General features: G+C 51.4%; 8 protein-coding genes across 15 annotated transcripts; 4 read left to right on the forward strand and 4 right to left on the reverse strand.

Annotated features, from left to right (window-relative positions):
* Positions 1 to 5,986: 5,986 nt before the first annotated feature.
* On the reverse strand, positions 5,987 to 8,490 carry LOC9645499. 4 transcript variants are annotated; one of them, XM_024680678.1, is made up of 8 exons: positions 7,376 to 8,490; positions 6,990 to 7,310; positions 6,827 to 6,937; positions 6,700 to 6,780; positions 6,575 to 6,643; positions 6,423 to 6,517; positions 6,233 to 6,362; positions 5,987 to 6,176 (listed from the first exon to the last, which is right to left on the reverse strand). In XM_024680678.1, exons 1-5 carry the CDS (start codon positions 8,391 to 8,393, stop codon positions 6,609 to 6,611), a joined length of 1,566 nt encoding a protein of 521 aa, XP_024536446.1. In that variant the 5' UTR covers positions 8,394 to 8,490; the 3' UTR covers positions 5,987 to 6,176; positions 6,233 to 6,362; positions 6,423 to 6,517; positions 6,575 to 6,608. The 4 variants fall into 4 exon arrangements, with proteins under 4 accessions (XP_024536446.1, XP_024536447.1, XP_024536445.1 ...); XM_024680679.1 differs by having other exon boundaries at positions 6,700 to 6,772; positions 6,839 to 6,937; positions 7,364 to 8,490; XM_024680677.1 differs by having other exon boundaries at positions 6,839 to 6,937; positions 7,364 to 8,490.
* A 96-nt stretch (positions 8,491 to 8,586) lies between these two features.
* On the forward strand, positions 8,587 to 11,654 carry LOC9645500 (inactive protein kinase SELMODRAFT_444075-like). Of its 2 annotated transcripts, XM_024680394.1 has the most exons (10): positions 8,587 to 9,021; positions 9,082 to 9,170; positions 9,230 to 9,327; positions 9,388 to 9,701; positions 9,756 to 10,523; positions 10,581 to 10,738; positions 10,798 to 10,874; positions 10,932 to 11,079; positions 11,143 to 11,295; positions 11,348 to 11,654. In XM_024680394.1, exons 1-10 carry the CDS (start codon positions 8,853 to 8,855, stop codon positions 11,558 to 11,560), a joined length of 2,187 nt encoding a protein of 728 aa, XP_024536162.1. In that variant the 5' UTR covers positions 8,587 to 8,852; the 3' UTR covers positions 11,561 to 11,654. The 2 variants fall into 2 exon arrangements, with proteins under 2 accessions (XP_024536162.1, XP_024536161.1); XM_024680393.1 differs by having other exon boundaries at positions 10,798 to 11,079.
* Positions 11,597 to 12,814, reverse strand: LOC9630599 (chaperone protein DnaJ). The gene is made up of 4 exons (XM_002975780.2): positions 12,483 to 12,814; positions 12,273 to 12,429; positions 12,029 to 12,123; positions 11,597 to 11,961 (listed from the first exon to the last, which is right to left on the reverse strand). Exons 1-4 carry the CDS (start codon positions 12,756 to 12,758, stop codon positions 11,758 to 11,760), a joined length of 732 nt encoding a protein of 243 aa, XP_002975826.2. The 5' UTR covers positions 12,759 to 12,814; the 3' UTR covers positions 11,597 to 11,757.
* On the reverse strand, positions 12,777 to 14,644 carry LOC112348288 (pentatricopeptide repeat-containing protein At3g46790, chloroplastic-like). The gene is made up of 2 exons (XM_024680521.1): positions 12,884 to 14,644; positions 12,777 to 12,788 (listed from the first exon to the last, which is right to left on the reverse strand). The coding sequence occupies exons 1-2, from the start codon at positions 14,642 to 14,644 to the stop codon at positions 12,777 to 12,779; spliced, it is 1,773 nt and encodes a 590-aa protein (XP_024536289.1).
* Positions 14,645 to 14,990: 346 nt separating this feature from the next.
* On the forward strand, positions 14,991 to 19,121 carry LOC112348239 (RNA polymerase II C-terminal domain phosphatase-like 2). Its single transcript, XM_024680392.1, has 17 exons — positions 14,991 to 15,750; positions 16,037 to 16,531; positions 16,593 to 16,803; positions 16,872 to 17,029; positions 17,106 to 17,176; positions 17,231 to 17,336; positions 17,396 to 17,491; positions 17,557 to 17,706; positions 17,768 to 17,804; positions 17,855 to 17,946; positions 17,998 to 18,051; positions 18,118 to 18,214; positions 18,270 to 18,394; positions 18,479 to 18,547; positions 18,604 to 18,669; positions 18,718 to 18,809; positions 18,870 to 19,121. Exons 1-17 carry the CDS (start codon positions 15,184 to 15,186, stop codon positions 19,009 to 19,011), a joined length of 2,628 nt encoding a protein of 875 aa, XP_024536160.1. The 5' UTR covers positions 14,991 to 15,183; the 3' UTR covers positions 19,012 to 19,121.
* A 14-nt stretch (positions 19,122 to 19,135) lies between these two features.
* On the forward strand, positions 19,136 to 20,196 carry LOC9645502 (electron transfer flavoprotein subunit beta, mitochondrial). 2 transcript variants are annotated; one of them, XM_002975597.2, is made up of 5 exons: positions 19,136 to 19,232; positions 19,287 to 19,577; positions 19,640 to 19,720; positions 19,783 to 19,877; positions 19,936 to 20,196. In XM_002975597.2, exons 1-5 carry the CDS (start codon positions 19,164 to 19,166, stop codon positions 20,159 to 20,161), a joined length of 762 nt encoding a protein of 253 aa, XP_002975643.1. In that variant the 5' UTR covers positions 19,136 to 19,163; the 3' UTR covers positions 20,162 to 20,196. The 2 variants fall into 2 exon arrangements, with proteins under 2 accessions (XP_002975643.1, XP_024536166.1); XM_024680398.1 differs by having other exon boundaries at positions 19,156 to 19,232; positions 19,282 to 19,577.
* Positions 20,159 to 23,035, reverse strand: LOC9630600 (cyclin-dependent kinase 11). 3 transcript variants are annotated; one of them, XM_002975782.2, is made up of 5 exons: positions 22,943 to 23,035; positions 22,818 to 22,879; positions 22,703 to 22,755; positions 22,528 to 22,638; positions 20,159 to 22,473 (listed from the first exon to the last, which is right to left on the reverse strand). In XM_002975782.2, exons 4-5 carry the CDS (start codon positions 22,581 to 22,583, stop codon positions 21,147 to 21,149), a joined length of 1,383 nt encoding a protein of 460 aa, XP_002975828.2. In that variant the 5' UTR covers positions 22,584 to 22,638; positions 22,703 to 22,755; positions 22,818 to 22,879; positions 22,943 to 23,035; the 3' UTR covers positions 20,159 to 21,146. The 3 variants fall into 3 exon arrangements, with proteins under 3 accessions (XP_002975828.2, XP_024536164.1, XP_024536163.1); XM_024680396.1 differs by having other exon boundaries at positions 20,159 to 22,476; XM_024680395.1 differs by having other exon boundaries at positions 20,159 to 22,638.
* A 52-nt stretch (positions 23,036 to 23,087) lies between these two features.
* Positions 23,088 to 24,589, forward strand: LOC9645503 (protein AUXIN RESPONSE 4). Its single transcript, XM_002975598.2, has 2 exons — positions 23,088 to 24,286; positions 24,350 to 24,589. Exons 1-2 carry the CDS (start codon positions 23,111 to 23,113, stop codon positions 24,461 to 24,463), a joined length of 1,290 nt encoding a protein of 429 aa, XP_002975644.1. The 5' UTR covers positions 23,088 to 23,110; the 3' UTR covers positions 24,464 to 24,589.
* The last annotated feature ends 29 nt before the right edge of the window (positions 24,590 to 24,618 follow it).

The following is a 24,618-nucleotide window of genomic DNA, read 5'->3' on the forward strand; positions in this document are numbered from 1 at the left end:
AATGCATTGTGTGCTCACATGGCAAAAACACCAATGCCACAACTCGAGCTGGTTCAAGGTAAAGACCATGAACGTGAGGAACTGGTGAGGGCACTCAACCACTTCGGCAGCTCGTGTTGGCTCCATATAAATCTTCCCTCGCTCCAGAACTCTGTCAAGAACCATAAGGGGCTACCAAGGCTTCCATGTTATGTACATCTTCTTTCTCAAGATTGGGTTTACATACATATGGCACAGCAGGTGATTGATAGGATTCTTGCCAGTCTAACTCACATGAAATCTCTAGATATAAGGAGCAGTTCAAGCCATGCATACTCCTCCAGCTACTTGTACTCAATGGGAGGCGGTGTCCAAGTCCAAACCAGTTCCCTGGAGGTGGCTTAGGATTTTCAAGCAAGCGTACATTGTAGAGGGGCCTCAAGGGGACGGATGGGCTGCTTCGAAAGTGACAATAAGTTTACTCACCCCAGGACTTTGTGACCAAGCTGTGTTTGGTTTCTCATTCCTCAACAGAAAGCGCTCTTTTCCTTCATGGGCAGTGTTGCATTCATACCACAACAGAAGGAAGTTTACAATGCACTGCTTCCTGTGCTGATGTCAGATCCGGATGGATAGATGAGCTTCTGGTTCACATTTGAAATAGGGCAGTGCACACCAAAGAGCTTGCCACTTGCTGCATTGTACCAGTATTTTTGTGTCCATTGCAGCAGCTCCAATTAGGTTCCAGAAGCCAGCTCGCACCTTGGGAAACTTCATGCTGTGGAACTGCTCTCTAGAACACGATGGAAGGTGTGATCCAATTAACACCTGATTTAATCTAAGCTACGGTTGATACTATTTGGCGATGGGTTCTACTCCTTCCAGTCGTGATGAGGCCTATGTGGCTATCAAGGGGGTTTTGTCTCTGGCAGTTGTGGTGATGGTGGCGATGAGGGGTGGCAGTTGGGTTTCTGCAATTGCTTGATAGACATCCCCTGGGGTGTTTATGCCCCTGTGTGGCCCTGGGAAGGAACATGGAGATTGCTTGATAGACATCCCCTGGGGTGTTTATGCCCCTGTGTGGCCCTGGGAAGGAACATGGAGATTCTTGATGGGGGCTAGACATTATGTGTGGCTGCTTATCTACTTTTGTTCCTGTGCAAGTTATGATCCGTGTTCCACCTCCTAGAGTCTTATCTCTCGGTTTCGGTCTCGATTCCATCTTGAACTCGATCTTAGACTCTATCTTGGGTTCATCTCGGTGTAAGCTCCTGAGTTTGGACTTCTCAGGAGGTCACCCATCCCAGTACTATTTAAACCCAAGGACACTTAACCCCAAATATCTTAAGACCCTTAACCAATTGGAAAAAAAGGTGCACTCTTGTTCATGAGCCCTTTCCCTCTATATTTGAACCCCATGGATTGTTTCTCAAGTCGTTCTCTTTGGTTGCTAACACTCGGACTCCATCTCGAACTCTATCTCGGGTCTATTTTAAACTTTATCTCGGATTCTATCTCAGATTCCATCTCGGATCCATCTTGGGTCCATCTCAGACTCCATCTCAAGTCTATTTCAGACTCTATCTCAAACTCCATCTTGGGTCCATTTCGGATCCATTTCGGACTCTATTTTGAGTGCATTTCGAGTCCATCTTGGACTCCATTTCAGACTCCATCTTGGGTCCATTTCAAACTCCTTCCATGTGTCATGTGTTGGTCCTTTTTATGTTTCTTTTTATTGCTTGTTTTGTGTTCGTTCTTTGAGCACTTCATTGGGAGTTCCACTCCTGCTCTCAACCTTTTGAGTTGGAGCTTTTAGTCCATATGTGTTATACTTGTTTGGCTTTCGTTTTGGCCACTACCACGTGGCACCCTTTCGACTCCACTTTGGGGCTTAGAGATTTGTGTCTCACAACTGTGTGGCACTATATTGCCAAGATCATATTTGCATTGCAATTGGTAAAGCATATTAGGATATCACATAAGTGTTTTAGATGAATTATATTGTGGAGTCCTTGAAGTTGTGATTATGACACCTCCCTCTTTTTCCTTCCACTAGTTGTTGCCTCTAAATCCACTAGAACACCTTCACTCTATTTTAGTTGTTTCTTCTTCCAATTGTTAATTTTACTTGGTTCACGTTTGCTATTATGTAGTGCATGTGATTATGGGATGAAATTTGGATATACTGTTATTGTGGATCCTTGGAACTTTGGGGGATAAATGGGGATAAAATAACCACTAAAGGCTCTCTCATCAAGCAATTGCCACTTTTCAAGTTAGTTTAAGAAGAGAGAAATAAAATGTGCTACAGATTAGCACCTTATCCCTCTCACCACCATGAGAAATGATTTTTAGAAATATTTTAGATGCATAAATTTACAGTTATGATAATGGGCTTGAAGTGATGGTTCCAAAAAAATAGAGCAACTAAATTTAGAGGCATACTTTAAGCATATTACATTATAAAATGAGGGTCTAGTATGCACTCAATATCCTTCACAAACACTAGCTTCTTGTATCTAACTCTTGTAAGCAAAATAGTGTCAAACGGTGTCTAATCTAAATACTAATATAAGTCATGGGGTGAAAGCCCAAAATGATCATCCGACAGGGTGGGGGGTGGGGGACGAGGTTCCAAAAGTATAGTAGAGATAGTGAAGTTTAGAAATCAGTTTTAAAGAAACTTTTTAGTAATGCTTCCAAATTGATTTAAGGTTGAAACTAGGGTTCAGGTGTAGTGCATGTGGTTTTCACTCTTTATTCTATGGTGATTTATTATAGAATAACCATGAAGTGAAACTTAAACCCTTTATATGCCATGTGCCACATGCCATATGTCTAAAGATAGAGGAGTAAAACCCGAGTTTAAGAGCTTTGGCCCACAGAATAAAGGGACAAAGCCAAACTCCTAAGCATGAAGCTAAGGAATTGAATGGGATCCTAAATATGCCACTATAAAGATCCATCAAGGATAATATATAAAGCTCTCTTACAATGTTTTGGCATGGCATACTGACACTATGTGAGGATACCCATGGTCATTGGTGCTTTGCCCTTAGGGAGTGTGGAGGACTTATTGAAGTTTCATTAGTTGCTTAGTGTATTGTGACAAGGCTAGATATTTTTAATGTGAAAATTGTGTTGGACCAATTCAACACAAAATTGTGCATTAGCCATTAAAAGGCCATGAAGCACACAGCCTCAAAGGGACAATGAATCATAGTTTATGCTATTTGACAATTGATATAGAATTTACATGCTATACAAATGTAAGTTGAGCAATAAATAAAGGTTATTGATCCATGAACTTACAACTTTGTGAAGTGCAATCAGTTGAACAAACAAAAGGCAAAGTGTCCTTGTCAACCAAAGTTGAGTACATTGCCTTGATGACAGGCTCCAAGGAGATATGGCTTAAGCACTTGGTGAAGGACCTTGGGCATCTCCAACAAGGCCCAATTATCTCTGACAACCAAAGTAGTACAACAATAATACAGAATCTAGTCTTCTACAGTCACAACAAGTATATCCTTATGAAGTTCTATTATGTGTAAGAACAGGTTGAGGCAAGAGCAATGCACATTAATTATGGGGGAGATGTTAGCAAACATCCTCTAGGACCTAGTGTTAAAGTAAGCCAAATGACATATATACCCATACAATTCTTTCTTATCTAATAGAGTATCACTTGATTTACTCTCCTTCTGCAACATTTCTGTTTGGATTTACCTTGCTTTAAATATCTGGGTTGATGAAGTTTTCCAAATATGATTATTGTTATCTAACTACTTCTCTTCCACTCAAATCCAAATTTATGGACCTCCGCTAAATCCAATTTATCTGTGTCGAGATCACAGATAAATGCATGAATACCTCAGAATCCACCAGAAACTGCCAGATTATAAGCTTCACTTTGGAGACACAATCAGTGGTTGTATTAAATATTATGCTACTCAATCTGGAGGGTGATGAACAAAGTGGTTGCACCACCACAGTGATGGTAATTTTAGATTTCTCACATTCAAATAGGTTTCTATGTTCGCTGAGTAGGGCTGTGAAAATTTTGGGAAATCATTTCCATTAACCAGAGGGAAGAAAATGGACCAGAGCAGTGTTCTGTTTTGGCCAATCTTATCTACACGCTACCTACCAGCACGGCATTAAGCTTTGGAGGCAATAGTTCGATTTCATGTTCTAATACTTTAATATAGAAGCTTGGAGATCCAAGATTGGTCTTAACGATTGTGTCTCCAACCAATTTGGTGAGACCCAAGCTTGTCCTCCATGCCTCTAGGCAAGAGTTACACAAGCTGGAATGTATGGTTTACAGCTATTGAAGATTTTCTATAGCTTATGAAGAGATTAATTCGTGCTCGCGAACTGCATTGGGGAGAATGAAACAATAGTTTTGGGGTGGTTTTTATTTCGTCGGAGAGTACCCGCACCTGGAACTCATGGCTTGAGATTGGGAGAATGAGATTATTGCCAAGGTCAGGAGCGTACATCCCTTGCTCAATTTCCTGGTTGTGGACAATTCAGCATTGGATCCATGCAATCCGTTTGAAATGTTGCAAAAGGAGAGTGTCTGGAGTGCGTTGCCCTTCAAATATCTGTTTGATCCATGAGACAGTAGAAATTACCAAAATGCTGGCCGGTTGGCAAGGCATAATAGAAGTTCGCAAAAGTTTAAATCTGAGCCAAAAAAGTTACAAGCAGCTTTGTATGCGTTACGCAAGAAATTTATGGGCCAAAGGAAGCAATGCCCAGTATCCAGCGCCCAGATTCCTAGCGCCTCACCATGCTCAATGTTCCCGATGCCCATTCCCAAAGGGCACATACTTGAAGCAGCATCTTACCTCAAGAATCGATTCCTAACTGGGGCGTCCTAAAAAGATGAGCGGAAAATTCTTCCACTCTCCTGTCGAAGTGTGGCTGCGTGGCTGAAGCGCAGCGTCTAAGAAGATGCGACGCTCTCCAGTTCTATAACGCCGGGATGAAGCTGATCGATTCCTTCACTTACGCGGCTGCGCCCCAGCGAACACTCTCGCCCCGCCAGCACCAGCTGGTGCCAGTCGCGCCATTGAAGGCCACTGAAAGCGCTGCTGCTCGCGACGATGGAATCGCCGAGCAAGACTCGCATGCTGTGAAAGGAATTACTTTTTTCACGCCATTTTTGTCATCGCGCCGGCATATTCTCCTATTTTAAAAATAAGGAATTTCCAATAACTTTCGACCAGCCGCTGCCAAGTGTTTCAAGTTTCCACTAACAAGGCAATCTGACTTTGGACGGTGGTGGTAATAAATTTCCATGCTATGAAATTGCAGCTCATAGTCTGGAGAGTGATGAACAAAGTTATTCCATTCTTGCTACTCCACATTTTCACCACCACAGTGACGGTGATTTTCAATTTCTGACATTGATGATCATAGTTTTCCTTGTTTGCTGAGCAGGGCTGTGCAGATTTTATACAAACATGCAAGGGGTTTACCATTAATCAGCCTAAACAATATGGACCAGTCACCCTCACGGCAACGGTCTGTGAGGGCCAATCTTCCCCACACTCTACTAGCACGCCATTATTAACCTTTATGAGCAGCTCTTGGATTGAATGTAATGATGAGCTTACCTGCTTGTATAAGGAGTACAACTTGATTAAGGAGATCAAGCTTAACAACTGCGTCTCCAACGAACTCGGTGAGCTCCAAGCTTGTTATCCATGCCTCTAATACAGAAGCTGGAATGTACTGCTCTTGAAGAATAAAGGGAAATTGAGCCTAATCCGTGTGTTGCTCCCGTGTTAATCATCACTCCTGGACTCTCCCTCGCTTGGGGAGAATGAAACGATAGTTTCGGGGTAATGTTTTGGTGTTGTTGAGGCATGAGCAGTGTGTGGATAATGGACATACTTGCACCTGCATCAGTGTGTGGGCAATGCATGGTTTTTATTTCTCAAGTCGTCTCATTCTTTCAATGGCCGTGAACCAAGGTTCAGTTGCAAAAAAGTCCACGCATAGTTATCTTGTTGATATGATTTTTATAAATATTGCGAGGAATACCAAGCTAGAAAAGAAGAAACCTTCTTGCGCTCAAAGAAGGAATTTGGAGAGATTTCCGTGCTCTCTATCACTAACGCATTCTTTCCTCTTCGTTGTCGTTATCATCCTCGTTCCCCAGAATGCTAATTCCCGCACCTCTGCTCCATCCAGCACAAACAAATAAATAAACAAATGAAAGGCTTGAAATTCTCACCTTATCAGTCCTTAAAACCCTGCTTAATTCCATGGCCAGGACCAAAGGCAACGTTGGGTAATTGCTACTGGACTCCGCCTCACCCCCATCGATCGTTCTGGCCCTCTGCGAAGCTTGTTTGCACCAGCAACTGCGAAAAGTTCTGCATCAGCAGAAGGAAAAAGAAATCACGCGAGCGAGAGGAACTTACGCAAGGATAGTAAGAGTTGATGCTTGGAAAGCCACACTACTCTGCCATCCAAATCAAACAGAATCTATCCGGCGAACCCACAGTAGTGTATTGAACTGTAAAAATGAAGAGTTACACATGATTTAGCATGGAATCGAAAGTGGCCGGCATACCTGGTTATCATAAAAAAAATCCTCAGCATCGACTTTAACTTGCTGCTTTCACATATGCGACTAGCGCTCCTGTGGGAGAAAACGAAGTAGCTCTCTTAGCGACAAGAAATAAAAAGAGAGCTTACCCTCAGATAAAGCCAACACAGTCTCCGGTGATAGCGCAACGAGAGATTCGGTTCCAGCACCCACAAACAGCACCTGCATCACTGCAATCTCTCAAACTTAAGACACACCCAGCGGTGATACAGACACCTCGCATACAACCTCGGGGAGCAATGGCGCCGTCAACAGAATGCATGTCTTCCGGAACTGCGAGAACGTAGACGGAGTTCTTTCCATCTGATAGCCACAGTGTCCTGACCCCTGAGTAAAACGAGAGAAAAGTGAGGTATACGAACCAAAAGAGTCATTTTACCTCCTGTGTCCGTAGCACACGGAACGACCGCAAGAGAGGACACGCGAAATGGAACCTCAACAGACCTGGTGTCCACGCGCACGACAGCGCTCTTGGATGATCTCGCCCTGCCTTTCGCAAAAATGGACCTCTTAAAGCTCATCAGCTGAAGCTTTCCCGACGAATCAAGAGCCAGAAAAGCAGTCGCCGACAGAGGATGGATTGCCACCACCTGTTCCATACCGGTCAGTGCTACACTGATCGACTGCTGTGCTTCTCTGATCGCCTGCACAGCCGCCTCTTCGCAGTGTTTGAGTGACATAACACCGTTTTTCTGGTGATCTGCAAACACAGGATCGTCTCAGGATTAAGCTTGCACAATCTCCGTGACTTACTAGGTGATGACTTTGCTGCTCGGTGATCACAATCCTTATCACCGCACTTCCCAACTTCCGGCACAAATTCATCATCCAAGCTCGACGAGTCATCCTGGCTCAGGTCTCGGAAACCGTTCTTCTTCACCACCACTGAGTTGAAGAGGTACTTTTCGTACAAGCCATTCAAAGGAGCGTGAACTCGAGTAGCCGCCTGCTTGTTGTCATCGCCGCACGGAGGCGGAAGAGCAGCAACAGTAGAATCGATCGCTAACTTTTGCCTCGCACTCAAACTCCGGCCCTTGACGAGTGGCCGGAGAGGGAAGACGCGAACCCTTCCAATCTCGCCGATAAGCAAGTGCTGCATGGAGAGATGGATCGAGTAGACCGGAGCAGCACTGCAGTCGAGTAGCGCACAGCTGAGGAGGAGAAGCGAGCCACTAGAGTCGCCAGCTTTGGGATCCTGGAGCTTGGCAGCAAACAGCCAGACCTTGCCAGCCACGGGGGAGTGGAGGGCGATGAAGTTGACAGACGCGACCATCTTCACTCCCATATGGGGGATATCGAGCCGGGCAGCCATTCGCGGCGACGAAGAACCCCCAAAACCCCCTGCCTCCAGCGGCACCTGTCTCGTCGTGTCAATCGTGTCGCAGCACCACGCCCGGAGATCCGTGCACGATCCAGTCGTGCCAGGCGATGGCGACGCCACTAGGAAGAAGCTGTGATGGCGGCAAGGCGCGGGCGAGGAGAATTGGCCGAATTGAAGCGCGACGCCATCGATTGTGGGAGATCCGGCATGGCTGCCGCGTACCTGAGCTCGGAGGAAGCAAGCGTCGGAGCAGCCGGGCGCCTTGAGCCGCTTGTAGGATGGCCTGGAGGAGATCGGGGAGGAGGGATTTGAGCTCCCGGGATCGGCGAGGAGCGGCAGGAGGAGGCAAGAGGAGAGATTATCGGATAGAATGGCGGCAGCTACAGCCTTGTCGAAGGGCTCCAGCAGCAGCCTGGCCACGGAATTGGAGGGATCCACTACTCCAAGCCTGCACGCCCGCATCCCATTCCTTGTTGCAATCTAACTCACCCGGAAGAAGTGCGAGATGATGGAGGAGAGCAGCGAGACGAAGACGACGCCATTCATCATCGATCCAACGACAAACCCTAACCCTGTCCAATCGAAATTATTCCCCTCCCGAAGGGCGGGCATATTCCGTCGCCGTCTAGACGGAGGGATATTGCGAGGTCCGCTCTTTGCTTTGGCCCCTTGCGCCTAGAAATGGGGAGCTCCTCCGCCGAGGCCAGGGTTTCTGTGGATCGCGATTGCGAGTGCATCCATTTTCATTTCCGTTTTCCTTGCCATGCTGCTGCGCCGGGGAGAATGAAGCATCTCGTGAGCTTTAGTTCTCTCAATCGCTTGCTTCTTCTCAATCATGTCTTTGATCTCTATCACTGCCTGAAAGAGAGAAGCTCTTCGTTAGCGTAGCGAGTTTTGTTCCTGCTCGCCGATCACGCAGCAATGTATGCGTCGCCAAGGAGGATTTTGGTGGTCGTGGATGCTTCCAAGGATCAACTCATTTCTTCGCAAGCTCTCACTTGGACGCTCAATTCGTTTGCTCGGCCCGACGATGTGATCAGGCTGCTTGGTGTTCTTCTCCAGCCGGCCAAAACTTCGCAAGCAATGAGACGTGAGTTTTTTCTTTTCATGCTAGAAATCATTCTAAATTTCATGCTTGCTTTCTCGGCAGTGGGACACAAGTCCCGAGCTGATCTCGATCCAGATGTTATATCTGCTGCGAACGAGGACAACTTTGCTAAGCTCAAAGAAAATTCCCAGGCAAGCTTGCCTAGCTTTTCTATAGACAGTAATAAATCTTTTTTATTCTTGTCAAACAGGTTGCTCTGAGCTTCGCCATTATTCGAGGGTTTCAAGCGAGAAATGTATTACTCCGGGATGCAAAGGTTTTTGCTCCGACATGGATTGTTATGGACAGGTCGAGACGATGTGTTGATTTCAATCCTCGTGCATGCTAACTGAGCTCAACGCATTGCAGGTTTATGAAGAAGGAAGTTACATATATCAATGAGCTGCTGGAGTGTAACTTGGCAGTCATGGATAAGCACGGGAAAGGACGCGTCGTGAAACTCGTCACTCCCGATAAATGCGATGTGGACTCCAGTGATCTCTTTGAGCTAGAGGTTCCACTCGGTCTGACTAGCATGGACTCCTGCACCGACCACAAGCGCAAAGTGGATTCTTCGCCGGAAAACAACAATGCAAATCAGCGCAGCGCTGCTTCTGCAAACGCACCAGCTGTTAGTGGTGAAGCCACTGACAGTACTACATTCGCAAGTGAACTCGTGAAATGTAAGCTCCTGCTTGCTATACTTTCGATCATGTTTCTTACAGTTGATTACACAGCCAACGGCCAGGTGTCAACAACAGACTCCGGTTTCATTGCAGAAGAGTCTGCAGCTCTTGGATCAAGATCATTTCGATGCTTTCTGAAGCTCAGTCCCGATAAGAACTCACCGCAAGGTAGCATAGAGGCAGTCTCGGATCGGCCAAGCTGCGGCATGGTTCCTATTTCTGTACAGCCAGACCGCCGATCGGAGATGCTGGAGCTCTTAGGCGGGCCCAACGAGCTCGAAACCAAGCTTTTCGATAGTTATGTCGAGGAATCATCAATGTTGCTAGGAAGCAAGTTGCACCAAGAAGCCGGCGGCAACGAGGAAGCATTTTTAAAGGACGTGGTTAGTGATCTGGATCGTTGCTTCAGTGTGGTCGAGAACCATGAGGCCAAAGGAGCGTCAGGAAATCAAGGGGCAGCCCCGCTTTGTCATCTGTGCAACAACAAGTCACCACGTTTTGGAACGCAACCAATCGTGTTTTCGTTCAGTAAGATCGAAGAGGCGACGAATAAGTTCTCCAAGGAGAACTTGGTGGCCGAAGGCGGCTTTGGATTTGTCTACAAAGGCGTCCTCTCAGATGGGCAGCTGGTTGCTGTAAAGCAACACAAGCTCGCGAGCAGGCAGGGGGACAGGGAATTCAAGGCCGAAGTTGAAGTTCTTAGTAGTGCTCAACATCGAAATCTGGTAACTCTGATTGGTTACTGCACCGAAGGTGGCCGGAGAATCCTCGTTTACGAGTTCGTCTGCAATGGCTCGCTGAATAAACATCTCTCCAGAAGTAAGTCTTCGCCACTTTGTCTCGGATTCACGGTACTGATGATTCGTTTTGTTCTAGAGAATCCGAAGCCACTTGACTGGCCCTCAAGACAGAATATCGCCTTGGGAGCAGCCAGAGGGTTGCGTTACCTCCACGAAGAATGCCGCATCGGATGCATTGTTCATCGTGACGTGAGACCAAACAACATTCTTGTGACGCACGATTTCACTGCACTGGTAGGCCTCGAATCCTCGGTATTCTGCCCCAGACTAAACTCGTTTTGTGAAACTCGAAGGTGGGAGACTTTGGCCTTGCAAGATGGCAGGCACGTGGAGACACAGCGGAACAAACTCGCGTCATTGGCACGATCGGGTATGAAGTATCATCCGTTTTCATGTGTCTTCACGAGCTGATTTTCTCTTTTCCAAGGTACGTAGCTCCCGAGTATGCCGAGACAGGACAGATTACCGAAAAGGCAGATGTTTACTCCTTTGGATTGGTACTTCTAGAGATCATAACCGGCCGTCCTGCGTTTGATAGCTACCAGCAACCGGGGCAGCAGCATCTACCAGACTGGGTGAGTTTCTCTTTTTCCTCTCTTTTACTTAGACTTTGCCTGATAACGTTCACGGATTGTCAGGCAACACCTTTTCTGGCAGCACGCGCCGCCCATGAACTTTTAGACGAGAGAATCGACGAGTCCTCGGTCGACGAGTACGAGCTTATCAACATGGTGACGGCAGCCAGCCTTTGCATCCAAAAGGACCCGAGCAAAAGGCCCAAGATGACCCAGGTTTGTTCTTCCTTGGCTGTGACACTGTAGCTTATCCCGTTTGTTTCGTCAGGTGGTCAGGTATCTCGAAGGAGACGACAGGGAGACTACTCCATTGTCGCCTCTTGTCGACCACAATGCCAACTTGGAGCTCCTGGTGCCATCCAAGCCCGTCCCCCCGCGCACTTCTGTACAGTTCCTCCTTCCTATCTTTGACAAGATGCTCGAGGAAATCAAGCCCAGGGCCCCGAGGAGATCGAGCATTTCCTATGATGAGATGCTGTGAGAGCACTGGGAGAGCAAATCTTTGTACATAGTCGTGTACAAAACTTAATTTCATTATTTATAGCCTCTCATTCAATAACTTGGTTTGAATGCTATGATACACACCATTTCTACACTGATGATTTACAACGAAGTAAGCTGTCCAACGCTGTAAAATAGCAGCATACCTCTTGATGTTCGTGATAACGAATGGAGCCATCATTGGAGACCCAGCTCCTTCTTGAGTTTCGTTAGTAGCTCCTCGATATCGTCCATCTGTGACTCTGGAGAGCTTTGGCTCTTCGCTTCGCCCTCCTTTGAAGCGCTGCCGTTCGTTTCGCGCTGCTGCTGCTGCTGCTCTTGAGGAGGAGTGTCCACGTTAAGCTCCTTCTCGAGAAACTCGAGAAACTCTTCTCCAAGCTCCTATAAAACATTAAAAAAAAAAAAAAAGAGCGCGTCATCTTTTCATTCGGCGACGGGGGCTACTTACAGCAAGCTCTTCCCAGAGGCTCTTTGGTTGCGAATCCTTGGAAGTAGAATCCCTTTTCTGCTGGAACTCAGCTTGCAAATCCCGGAAAAAATCGTCTGCAGCACGAAAAGTTCACAACTTTAGTAGTTGCTTATCAATCCGAAAATGTCTAGTACCAAACGAGACACTCAAGTCTCTGAAAAAATCACCTGGAGCAGCCAGACATATCAAGAAAGAAGAGGAACGAGAGAAACATGTCACACACCTAAGCCATAGAAATCCTCTTCTTCCACTGCTCTCGAACTGGACCTGGAACGTCTCTCGCTCGATCGCTTGCTGGCTTGGTACTTTGCGCGCTTGGACGGATCAACCAGCGTTTGATACGCTTGCTTGATCCGCATAAACTTCTCCTGTGCATCGGGCTGGAGCCAAACAATGAAACAAACTGAGAAGAAAAAATTCCACTGGAGCTTACCTCTTTGTTAACGTCTGGATGGAGCTTGAGAGCGAGACGACGATAGGCGCGCTTGATTTCCTTCTCATCCGCCCCCGGTGCCACGCCCAGGATGTGATACAAGCTCTCTCCATTCGAAGAGCTCTTCCAATTCTTCGCCGCCGCCACTGCCACCAAAATGCGGCGCCTATCTCCACGCCAGCGCGGGCTAGCTGACGAATTCAGCTTCCGGAAGTGGCCGCGCCACGAAATCCATGTAGCATTTCCTAGCGGAGGAATGCCACACGCGCAATGCATGCCCCAGTCGCGCAAGCCCTAAAAACAGAGCTTTAGGGTTCTTGAGCGGGCGACGAAGAAGAAGAGGAAATGGCGGTGGAGAGCGCGATGTAGGATGATGAATTCCGCGGCTCCATTCCCAGGACGTGCTCAGCCGCATCGCCGGCGTGCTCGTCGCTGGATTGGACGCTGCTGGCCCCAAGGAGCGACATCCAGGCGAGCGGCTTTGGATAGAAGGGCATGATTTCGATGAGTTCTTGCGCGCGCTGGAGCTGCCCTGTCCGTCCCAGCAGATCGACCATGCATTCGTAGTGCTCGGCGATGGGCTGCATGCCGTGGTCCTCGATCATGGAGAGGAAGTAGTAGCGAGCGTCGCGGAGGAGGCCCGAGTGGCTGCAAGCGAACAAGATGCCCACGAATGCGATGGGGTCAGGGCAAATGCCCTCGCGGCGCATCGCCTGGAACCACTGCAGCGCTTGCGATCCTCGCCCCAGCTGCGCGTACGCCTCGATGAGCGCTGTCCAGCAATTCACACTCCGGATCTCCATCGCATCGAACACCGCCTGGGCGTCCTCCGCCGATCCACACTTGCCATACATGTGGATGAGCGCGTTGCCTACCGGGCTGGTGCCAACCTGGAAGCTTGCATCCACGATCCGGGCGTGGAACGAGCGCGCGAAGCCCAGCTGATCAGCCGATCCCGTGCTGGCGATCGCCGCCACGATGCTCGCGAATGTGCCCTCGCTCGGCTTGACACCCTCGAGATCCATCCTCCGGAGCAGCGCCACCGCCCGGGCGTGGCAGCCGTGGCTGTGCTCCGCCGCGATCATCGAGTTCCAGGCTATGGAGTCCTTGTGCTGGATCCGCTCGAACGCTCCCCGCGCATCCTCCAGCCTGCCGCAGCGGCTAAACATGTTGACGATGGTGGTGGCGAGGATAAGGTGATCGCCGCCGGCGGCGCCGCTGCTAGCGCCGCCGCCCAGCCGCTCCCCGAGCATGGCCTCGATCCGGGCGTGGATTAGCGCCGCCTGGGTGGGATCTCCGAGCACGCAGCCCGCGGCGGCGATTCTGGCCATGGTGGTCTCGTTTGGGCGGATGAGCCCCTCGTGATCCATCTGCCAGAGGAGGCGGAGCGCGGCGGCGGCGTGGCGGCGATCCTGGCGGGCGGCGTAGGCGGAGATGACAGCCGTCCAGGTGATGACGCTGCGTGATCGCAGTGGCATTTGATCGAACACCTCCCTGGCTTGATCCGGCGCGCCGCAGCGTCCATACATGGCGATGAGCGCATTGCCCACCGCTGGATCGAAGGAAGCGTCGAGGCCGGTGGCGGTCATCCGGGCTTGGAGCTGCGCCGCCAGCGCCACATCGCTCACCGCCTCCGCCAGCGTCGCCAGCGTGATCGCGTTGGGTTCCACGCCCTCCACGTCCATTCTCCGGAAGAGTGCCACCACGTCGCCCCCATAGCCCCGCTGCGCCAGCGCCGCCAGCATTGCGTTCCACGGCACTACCGATCGGTGGTCCTGATCCGGGTGGCGCTGGATCGCATCGAACACGCTCCACGCATCGTCGATTCCTTCGCCGCAGCGCCCATACATGCTGAGCAGCGCCGTTGCCACCACGCCATCGCCCTGGAGCTCCTTGGCCACGATCCGCCCGTGGATCTCTCGCCCGGCCTCCAATTCCTCCGGCGATCGCGAGTGGAGCGCGCCCAGGGCGTTGACGATGGCGATCTTGCCCGCGTCGCCGTCCATGGCAGCTCCCACGCGGTGGAAGATGTCGAGGGCCTCTCGGGGATGCCCGTTGAGGGCAAATGCCGCCATGAGGATGTTCCACGAGTGATTGTTCTTGGGCTGGATGAGATCGAAGACCGCCACCGCATCCTCCAGGCAGCCGCATTTGGCGTACATCTGGACGAGGAGATTGTAGAGGTAGGGCTGGCGATGGAAGCGGATCGTGTTCTTGAGGATGTGGGCGTGGAGGAGCTTCCCGGCGGCGAGGGCCCTGTCGGCGGCGCACTGGCGGAGGAGATTCCCCAGCGCCGCCGAGTCCAATTCATCCAGTTGCGGCGGTAGCGGTGGTGGCGGCGCTGGAGGAGCGGCGAGAGCCATGGATGTGGGAAGAGTGGACAGAAATTTATAAAGCTTCCAAGCTACATTCTCCCGCCCGCCATGTCATACACACGCTAACGGGGGTTTATAACCCCCGTGTGGAGGAGCCCTAAAATATCATTTTGGGTGTTTGCTGTGCCAGGGAAGAGGAGGAAGCCATGGCGCCCCGGGCGGCTATGGCGATGGCGATGGCGATGGCCAACAAAGAGAATGCGGCCTCCTGGAGACTTGAACATCCTCGATCCAGCCAACAATCTTGACGAAGAGGACGAGGACGACGACGAAGATCCTCCAATCTCGCGGCCGGCGCAGCGAGCCAACCGAGCTACGAGCGATCGATGGAGGAATCATCGCAAGGGTTTCCAGCGGCGGGCGGAGGCGATGGAGGCTTAGGGTTTGTGGCAGCGGTGTACATGGGTCAAGATCACATCGGCGAAGTGAGGGTGCGAGCAGAGTCGCCACTTCCTCCGCCGCTCCTCCTCCGCCCCAGGCCGCCGCCGCATTCGTCGTCATCGTCATCGCCACCACTCCTGGCGGAGTCGCAGTCGCAGCCGCAAGCGATGACGACAGCGACGGCGACGGCGACGACGTCAACGCTGGTCAGCGCGGCGACGACCATGACGGCCGCGACGACGAGCGGGAGTGTGGAGGTTGCTCGATCGGCGCTGGGATCGGGCATTCGCGTCGCCGCTCTCTCGCCGCCCAGCGAGCGATGCCATCCTCTGGTGGTGATCCATACGGTGTCCATGGATCCGGTGTGGTTGAAGCTGGATGATCGGCACGAGACTTCTTCCTCCTCGCCACCACCACCACCATCGACATCGCCACGGCAATTGGACGGAGATGGAGCTCGATTGTCGAGCCCACTGCGCCATCTCTACAAGACTTGCATCGAGGAAGCAAAGGTAGTAAAAGATCAAACGCAAAGACTTTGCGCGCCAATCTCCCTCTCTCTCTCTTCTTTGGTCGCTTTGTTTTGTTTGAAACTTCCATCCTCCAATCCTCCATCCTTTCGTTGACACAATGCTTGATCTCAATCCATCCCTCCCAGCGGCAATCACAAAGGGAGCGCGTCAATTCACTCTTCCCTCGAATCTTGGAGAAGATTCGTGGCATTTTCTCCTTTCCCTTTTGCTTCCCAGCTCGCGAGATGGTGGTGCTAATTCTCTCTATCGCTCTCGTGTGGCGCAGGCGGCTGTGGTACCCATGGATGGAAACGTGGAATTGCTCCTGGTGGCCGTGAAGAGCGAGACGAGCAGCAATGGGGAGCAAGAGGAGGATGGTTGCTTCTTCTGGGCGTTCGTGCTCCCGCGGGGCCTCTACGCGTCCTGCCTCGCCATGCTCAGCACAAGGTGCCTGGCCATGGTTCTGGATCTGGACGAGACGCTCATACTGGCCAACACGATGCGCTCCTTCGAGGACCGGATGGACGCGCTCAAGGCCCAGATCGACAAGCAGCGCATCCCGCTGCCCAACAAAGGCATGGACGCGCAGAAGCTCGCATGCCTCACCGCCGAGCTCAAGCGCTACTCGGACGACCGTGCGCTGCTCAAGCAGTTCGTGGATAGCGACTGCGTGATCGTGGACAACGGGAGGATCATCACGGCGCAGCTTGAGGAGGAGGTGATGAGACCAGTGATTCGAATTCCGGAGCGCAACATCATTCTCACCCGCGTCAACCCTGCCGTAAGCTAGAAACCATCCGGAAACTCGTTCTCACTTTCTTTTGTTCGTTGGCTTGATCCAGGTGAGAGATACGAGCGTTTTGGTGAGGATGAGGCCGGCATGGGAAGAGCTGCGAAACCACTTGGTGGCAAAAGATCGCAAGCGCTTTCAAGTCTACATTTGTACCATGTCGGAACGAGACTACGCAATGGAAATGTGGAGATTACTCGATCCAGGGGCGCGTCTCATTGAATCCACAGAGCTCCAGCGAAGACTGGTTTGTGTCAAAGCAGGTGAATCAGAGTTCTTTGTTTGTCTTGTCCTTCTTACAAGTTTCTTGACCACTTCTTTTCTTGTATAGGCTCGAAGAAATCTTTGTCAAGCATGTTTGAGCAGCTGCATTGCCATCCCAGGATGGCCATGGTGATTGATGATCGTCCCGAAGTTTGGGAGGACAAGGATCAGCCTCATGTTCATACTGTTCCTGCATTTTCTCCTTACTATGCACCACAAGCGGAGGTTGGATCACGGATTTTTTTTCGATCGATCTATGTTTACATGTCCTTTATTTTTTCTCTCTCTCTGTGCCATGCAGGCTAGTGCCCCGCTTCCAGTTTTGTGGATCGCACGGAATGTCGCATCGAATGTCCGGGCTGGTTTCTTCAAGTAAGTGGCGTTTTGCGAAGAAGGCTGTTGTGGCTAATCCAAATTGAAACATAGGTACTTTGACGAAGTCCTCCCGCAAAAGCTTTCTCAAGTTAATTTTGATACAAACGGGTTGACGCTGCCAGACCCTCCTTCCGCTGCGAATTACTTCACTATCGAGGTGAGCGACACTTACATTTTCCCTCCGGTTTCGAGTTTAAACACTAGCACTCCATGCAGATTGAAAACGTGATCCCAGAGAACAACAACTTTGTACCGAAATATTTCCCCGATGGTATCACGGGACCAGAGGTCGGGATGGCCTTGTCACGCAAGGTAAATCTTTGTGTGAAACAACGCTTGAAGTTGTAATTGTTGCTGCGTGTTTGTTTGATTTGTAGGATCTGCAAAATGGCCACGCACACCAAAATGGAGAGTTAGCGCCAGCAGCCGGTGGCTGGCTGGAAGCGGAGGACGAGGAACAAGCGCAGCCGGATTCACCATCAAACAAATCATGTGAAGCAAAAACTAGTGAAAAATGTCGGCAACAGGTATGTCATTCTCTTTTTCTTATGGTTGAGACGGATACGAACAATACTATATTTGTTGCAGGAGCATGCAAATGGCAATGACCCAGCAGTCTTAAAAGGTTGTTTTTGCACCGTTCTTCCTGGTTATAGCTGACGCATGGATTTTCAGATTTAGAGAGGCTAACTATTATCGCCAAAGCATTAGATCTTTCAGATCTCCTTGTAGCGCTCAGGGACTTTGGTGACAAATCTAAAACGCAAGTATGTGTTTTCGTTTCTTGCCTTCAACTTGTTTTAAACTGGCTGTCTCAGGTTGAATTCCGGTGTTCTATTCGGCCAGCTCAAGCACTACAATTCTCTGCTGAGGTAAGTTGTTGTTGTCTGCTGGTTTCTCAAGTCTCGAAGTGTCAAGCACTCTGGTTCTTCCTGTAGGTGTTTTGCGATGGAATTAGGATTGGTGGTGGTGAGGGAAAAACAAACAAGGAAGCCAAGACTCGGGCAGCTGAGGATGCTTTTAAGTACTTGACAAGTAAGTTTGATTTTTGCCAGTGCGGTTTTGAGCTGGTATCCTTTGGATGTGGCAGAGTCAAGCGACTTATTACGGCAGGATGAGGACGTAGGCAATGCCGACACTTCGCATTCCACGCCGAAAGGAAACCATGAGAAGAAGGCTCCAAGCTTCAACGCGGTTGCCGCACTGAGAGACATGGTAGGACAAAAATCTTTGGATTTCATGACCAAGTTCGTTGTTTTCTCTCTTTTAGCTTTATACTTTTTTCTTTTGTTTGAGTAGTGCAAAATCGAAGGATCCAAGGTTGAATACCTGGAGCGAGATTTTTCCAAGGGGATTTACATCTGCGAGGTGAGTGAGCGGTTTTGACAAAAAGCTGGATTGATGAAACAAGGTTGTGTTTCTAGGTGGAAGTTGCCGGGGAAGTTTTGGGGAAAGGCAGCGGGCCTGATTGGGAGTCCGCGAGACACGAGGTAGAAACAAACTTCAATGCATTTTCTCGGGCTTAAGCTCCTCTACAGGCTGCAGCGCAGGCTTTAAGAGCAGTGGCGGCTCCAAAAAGGAGTACACACACAAACACACACAAAAAGCGGTATAGTCCACCACCGGCAAGGTAATGCTTCCTTCCATGGGCAGCAAATTCTTGACTTCTAAGTGCTTGAGGCTTGGCCAGGCTAACGAAGCGAACAAGGAACGGTGATGCGTTGAGGCCACCTCCGGCACCATCGTCAACCAACCGAGCAAGCTCGAGAGAGAGAACCGCTTCTCCAAGAAGGCCGAATAGCTATTATAACCAGCGGAGTAGAAGAAGATGAGATTTTTATATCGACTTGCTTCCAACAAGTCCAAGCACTGTAAGTAGCTAACTTAAAACGACAAACGAGGAGTCCAGGAAGGTCTGTTCCTCGTGAATTTATCTCAAGTTTATTAAGGGCATAGGGCATTCTTTCTTTCGGCTTCTTCCAAGATGAAGGTGATGGTGGCAGTGAAGCGGGTCGTGGATTATGCTGTCAAGGTTCGAATCAAGGCGGACAAGGTACGCTGGATTTGCTGCCGGAAGTGTCGACTGATGGATGATTTTGCAGCGCAGAGTGGAGTGGAGACCTCGAACACAAAGATGTCGATGAATCCGTTTTGTGAGATTGCTGTGGAGGAGGCACTGCGGATCAAGGAAGCAGGCAGAGCGTCGGAGGTGGTGGTGGTGAGCATGGGAGGCGAGCAGTGCGTGGAGACTATACGTACTGGCTTGGCAATGGGTGCTGATCGAGGCCTTCATGTCATCACCCAGGATTCCTCCTCCTTATTTCCTTTGGCAGTCGCCAAGCTGCTCCAAGCGCTGGTGTCGTCCGAGCAGCCTCGTCTTCTCCTCCTGGGAAAGCAGGTTCTTCGTTTTTCTTTTCTTTGCACCCTTGATTGGAACTATAACTTTGTTCTTCTTTGAAGGCGATAGATGACGATTGTAATCAAACTGGACAGATGGTAGCCGGGCTCTTGGGATGGCCACAAGCCACATTCGCATCCAAGGTATCCAGTGTTTTGTGGAATTTCTCTTTTTCTCTCACAGTTACCATGATCGATTTGCAAAGGTTTCAGTAAGTGATGACAAGGAGAGTGTTTGCGTGGAGAGGGAAGTGGACGGAGGAATCGAGACGATCCAGTTGCAACTCCCAGCAGTCGTAACGTAGTCGCGTTTTCCCTTCGTGTTTGAGTGTGCTTGACGACTGATTCGTTCGTGGCAGGGCCGACTTGAGATTGAACACCCCGCGCTATGCGACCCTGCCCAACATCATGAAGGCTAAGAAGAAGAGCATCCAGAGAGTGACGCCGGAGGAGCTCAACGTTGTCATTGGCTCTGACTTGGAAGTGCTAGAGGTGACTGAGCCACCCAAGCGAAAGGCCGGTGTCATGGTCGCCTCCGTGGATGAACTCCTGGACAAGCTCAAGAACGAGGCTCGGGTGTTCTGAAAGGATCAATGAACTCCCTTCTATTTGACTGCTTCTTTTGTGGACAGTGTGCTAGAAAAACAAAAGAAAGAGTATGGAGGAGAGAAGAATCTGTTTGTCAACTTCCCACCAGCATTGTCTTTCGAAAGCCCAGCTGTGGCGCGGATCTTTGCGGCCTGGCACTGCGTTTGATCCCGTCATGCTGCTTTTGCCTGGCCGCGGGCAGTGATGATCTCCTGGGCATAGTCTTGCCGGCGTCGTGTGGATTCTTGTCACCCATGTAGATGGACACCTTTGTCTGACAACACGATCCCTCCACTTTGGTGAGCTTGGTCAGGACCCTCTCTAGAGAGCTGGCCAGTTCCATGGATAGCGCCTTTGCATCGTCCTCACTAGCGCTTGATCCCTGCGCTCCCATCCCATCGGGGAGCTTGTTCTTGTACACCAGCCTCCCGCTTAGTGTCGCGCTCGCAGACTCGAAATCCATCTCGAGTGTCATATGCTTGTGGTTGCCTGGCCGATCTCGTGCTGTTCTAGTTGTTGCTGCTGCTGGTGGTGTTACTGCTAGTGGTGGTGTTGCTGGAATGTTTGGCTTTGGTTTGGACGTTAAAGCTAGCCGAGGAACCTCAAGAACGGTCTTGGGCTTCTTCAAGCCTTGCAAGGCAAGCTCGGCGTCAAGCTGGACACCCGTACATTGCAAGATCCTGTCTCTCTTCGCCAGCAACTCTTTCCTGGCCGTGGCAGCGGCGGTAGTGGTGGTGGTGGCGGCGGTGCTACTCCCAGCCTTGGTTTTGGCCTTGGCAAGATCGAAAGGTGGCGCAGTCTGCACACCTCTGGACTTGGTGAGTACCTCGGCCCTCCGGCTCGGCCTCTCAAGCCCCTCCAAGAGAATGTCGATGAGGTCCCCGTGAAACGCGGTGAGGAACTCGGGCTTGAGGTTGAGCCGCGCTCCCCGGCGACGCATGACAATCGCGAGAGCCACAAACCCTTGTAAATCCAAACCGTTTCATTGTAACGGCATTGTTGCTGCCAGTGGTAGTGCTGGTAATGGTGGCGGTGGCGTAGGCAGCGGTGGCTCCTGGAACCAAGGATGCGCCAGTGCCGCGTTCGCGCTTATCCTCTTGTCCGGGTCGTAGGCCAGAAGCTGGGCCAGGAGATCTAGCCCCTTCTCCGATAGCATGGGCCTCCCCGCCTGCGCAGCCGGGTAGAGTATCCGGTCCCGGAGAGCGCTGAGCTTGTGTGCCGGGAAGATGAAGCCCGGCTTCTCCAGCTGCGCCGTCCACACCATCTTCTTGATCCGGCGCAGCTGGTCGATCTCCGAGGTGCCCTGGAAGAGCGTCTCGTTGAGGATGAGCTCCGCCATGATGCAGCCGAGCGACCACACGTCCACCGCCGCGGTGTAGTGGTACTGCTCCTCCTGGGTGCTGGCCAGCAGCTCGGGCGCGCGGTACCACATTGTCACCACCTTGTGCGTGTAGGCCTTGATGGGGCTGTCGTAGCGGCGGGCCATGCCGAAGTCGCAGATCTTGAGCTCGCCACCCGAGACTAGGATGTTGGACGGCTTGAGGTCGCGGTGGAGCACCCAGTTTGCGTGGAGGTAGGCCACCGCGTCCAGCAGCTGCTGCATCATATGCTTCACCACCGCGTGCTCCCACGGCTGCGGCAGCGCGGCCATCACGTCCTTGAGGTTCCGCTCGATGTACTCCATCACCATGAAGACGCTGTCCATGTCCTTGCCGATCACCACCTCGCGCACGTCCACGATGGCCGGGTGGCGCAGCGATATGAGCAGGTTGATCTCGCGCAGCGATGTGACCGGGAATCCCTCCGTCTCCTGGTTGTGCATCTTGATCTTCTTGAGCGCCACAATCTCCTCGGTGCGCTTGTCGCGAGCCTTGTACACCACACCGTAGGCGCCCTCCCCGAGCCGCCCCAGCTTCTCAAACTCGTCCACAATCCGGCACTTGCCGCAGGGCGAGGAGCACTTGACGTCCTGGACCTCGGGGGTGTGCGGCACGCCCTGCTCCAGATCGCCGTCATCATCCGGCTTCGCTAAACCGGCCTCGCTCGTCTCCGCCACGTCCACCACTTTCACCTCGCTCATCTCAGCCTCCTCATTCACCACTTCCTCCTCCAGATCTGCTACTTCTAGCGTTACCGCCGCTGCTACTTCTCCATCACTACAACTTACTGAAGCAGCACGCTCTTGCGAAGTAGTAGCAGGAGCTTGAGCTTGAGCACTAGTGAGTTGTTCCTCCAGTTGAAGAAGAGAAGTCGCCAAGGGTTTGCTGGGGCTTGGGCTTCGATGCCGCCTCCTGCTACCGCCGCCACTGCTGCTGGAATGGTGGTGAGAGTAAGGATGGTGCCGCCCATCACCATGGCTGTACCTGTGGGACTTGCGATGACGAGAGGACGTAGAACGCTCGTCCATAACCCAGCTCATACCAAAGGAAAAAGAGAGCCCTAAACTCTCATTTGTCCTTAAAGCTTCTACCTACCTGCAAGCAAAAAGGAATGTACCCATGTCTTTGGAATTGAAACTGAATGAAGAACAAAAGAAACCTCATCCTTGATGTTTCGTAGCTGCTCAGCCAGCTCCTCTTTTTTTTGGACTCCTGTCAATAGCATAGAAATCTCTTCTTCTTTTTCTTGTTTCAAGGAAAACAAACACAAATACCTTTGTTGGCGAGGTCCTCAATAGCTTTCGACGATCGAACTGCAAAACGCTGGAACTTAACACTGCCAAATAGAAGAAAAGGCGAAGAATAAGTGATGCTCGTCTATCCATTTCCTCTGCGCTACCTGTTCGACAGACGCTCTACAATCAGCTCATTTACAACATACTGCAGAGCTCGCTGAAAGATCCCGCTTCCCCTCATAGCCCCGGCTCAAAACCCCCACCACACTGGAACCCTAGGTAGAGTTCAGTTGCATTGGTTTTTAGAAAGCCTGCACACACTCCAAAGCGAGATGAGTGATGGAGGCGACCCTGCTACTCCGCCACCGCCACCACCGCAGCAGCCACCACCACCGCTCCAGCAAACACCACCAGTGAAGAAGAAACTGGTGCTAGTGATTGGAATGGTAGTCGCGATTCTGGCCGTGATGGTGAGTGCGCTTGTCAAGGATGACGAAGAAGGGCCGCTTGCAATGCCGGCTGTGGTGCGCCAGCATTTCCTGGGTGGCAAGTTTGTCAAGGTGGAGGTCGGGTGGAGGACGGTGAGAGTATTCGCGACCACGTCGGACCCGGATCAAGCTCAAGAGCTGGGCGATGGAGCACCGGTGGTGGTGTTGCTCCACGGGATGGGCAGCAGCTCTTTCATCTACAGGAAAGTGCAGCCATTGCTGGCGGCGGCGGGGTTTCGCGTCGTCGCCCTCGATCTTCCAGGGTCCGGGCTGTCGGACAAGTTCACGCTCGAGGAATGGAAGCGCGAGCTCGGGGGATTGGAGTGGCTGGCGGCCGCCGCTCGGGCGGTGGTGAAGGAGATCGCGGACAAGGGATTCCTGTGGAGGTTGGAGCAGATGTTCGAGACGGGTGCTCTTCCAGCTGCCGCCACTCGCGATATGCCCGCCGAGAAGGTTGAGATTGTCAAGTGGCCCGTGGGAGGAGACACTCAAGAGCAGGCACAGGCTCTCGCCCAGCTCCTCCGCTCTCTCCTCCCGATCCAAGATCTGGATCTCCATCTGGTTGCCCATGACACGGCCTCAGAGGTGGCGAGAGCTTACTCCGTTGCTACGGCTGCCTCGAGCATGAGAGTGCGCAGCGTCACCATTCTGGATTCGTCTCCGGCGAGGCCGGCGCTGCCCGTCTTGTTGCTGGGCAGCCCGGGAGTGGGATCTGCGTTGCTCCGCTCCACGCTCGCCTACGCGTGGCTCGTGAGGCGGTGCTGCATGCCGACGCTGCCAGTGGACGTCGCCCGGGCTCACGCGTTCTTGCTCCGGCGCGGGAATGGCAGAGCCGCGCTGCTGGAGATGGCGAGGATGGCCAACTCGAGCGTCACACCTTGGCGTGGTGCCGATATCGCAATGCAGCTCTTGTGGGCTTGCGGCTGGTCCGAGCAGTGGAAAACGGAAGGAGAGCGGGCTTCACAGATGCTGGCGCCGGGATCTTTGTTTCGGTGTCACACCGGCAGCCGATGGCCTCAGGTGTGTCTGTCACCATTTTTTCTTGCGTCCTCTCGTTGTTACTAACAAGTTCGCATATCTCAGGAGGATGTCCCTCAAGAAGTTGCCGATGCGATCAAGAATCTGGTCTCGTCAACCAAGTCAAAGACGTGCTCCATCCAAGCCGGAGATCCCCATGCATGCACGACGGCCAACTAAACACGTATAGATATCTTCTCCGTATTGAAAGCGGTACCGAGCAATGCTTGAGCTTGAACCAATGGGGGAGCCTCAAAAGCTTGTAAGAAAGCTCGCTTGGGTGTTACACATTCTTGTTCTTCTTCACTTTGGAGGGTGGCCACCGCCCTTTCTTG

Source organism: Selaginella moellendorffii, unplaced genomic scaffold, assembly GCF_000143415.4.
Source record: "Selaginella moellendorffii unplaced genomic scaffold, v1.0 SELMOscaffold_28, whole genome shotgun sequence".
In the NCBI taxonomy this organism is placed as follows: domain Eukaryota; kingdom Viridiplantae; phylum Streptophyta; class Lycopodiopsida; order Selaginellales; family Selaginellaceae; genus Selaginella; species Selaginella moellendorffii.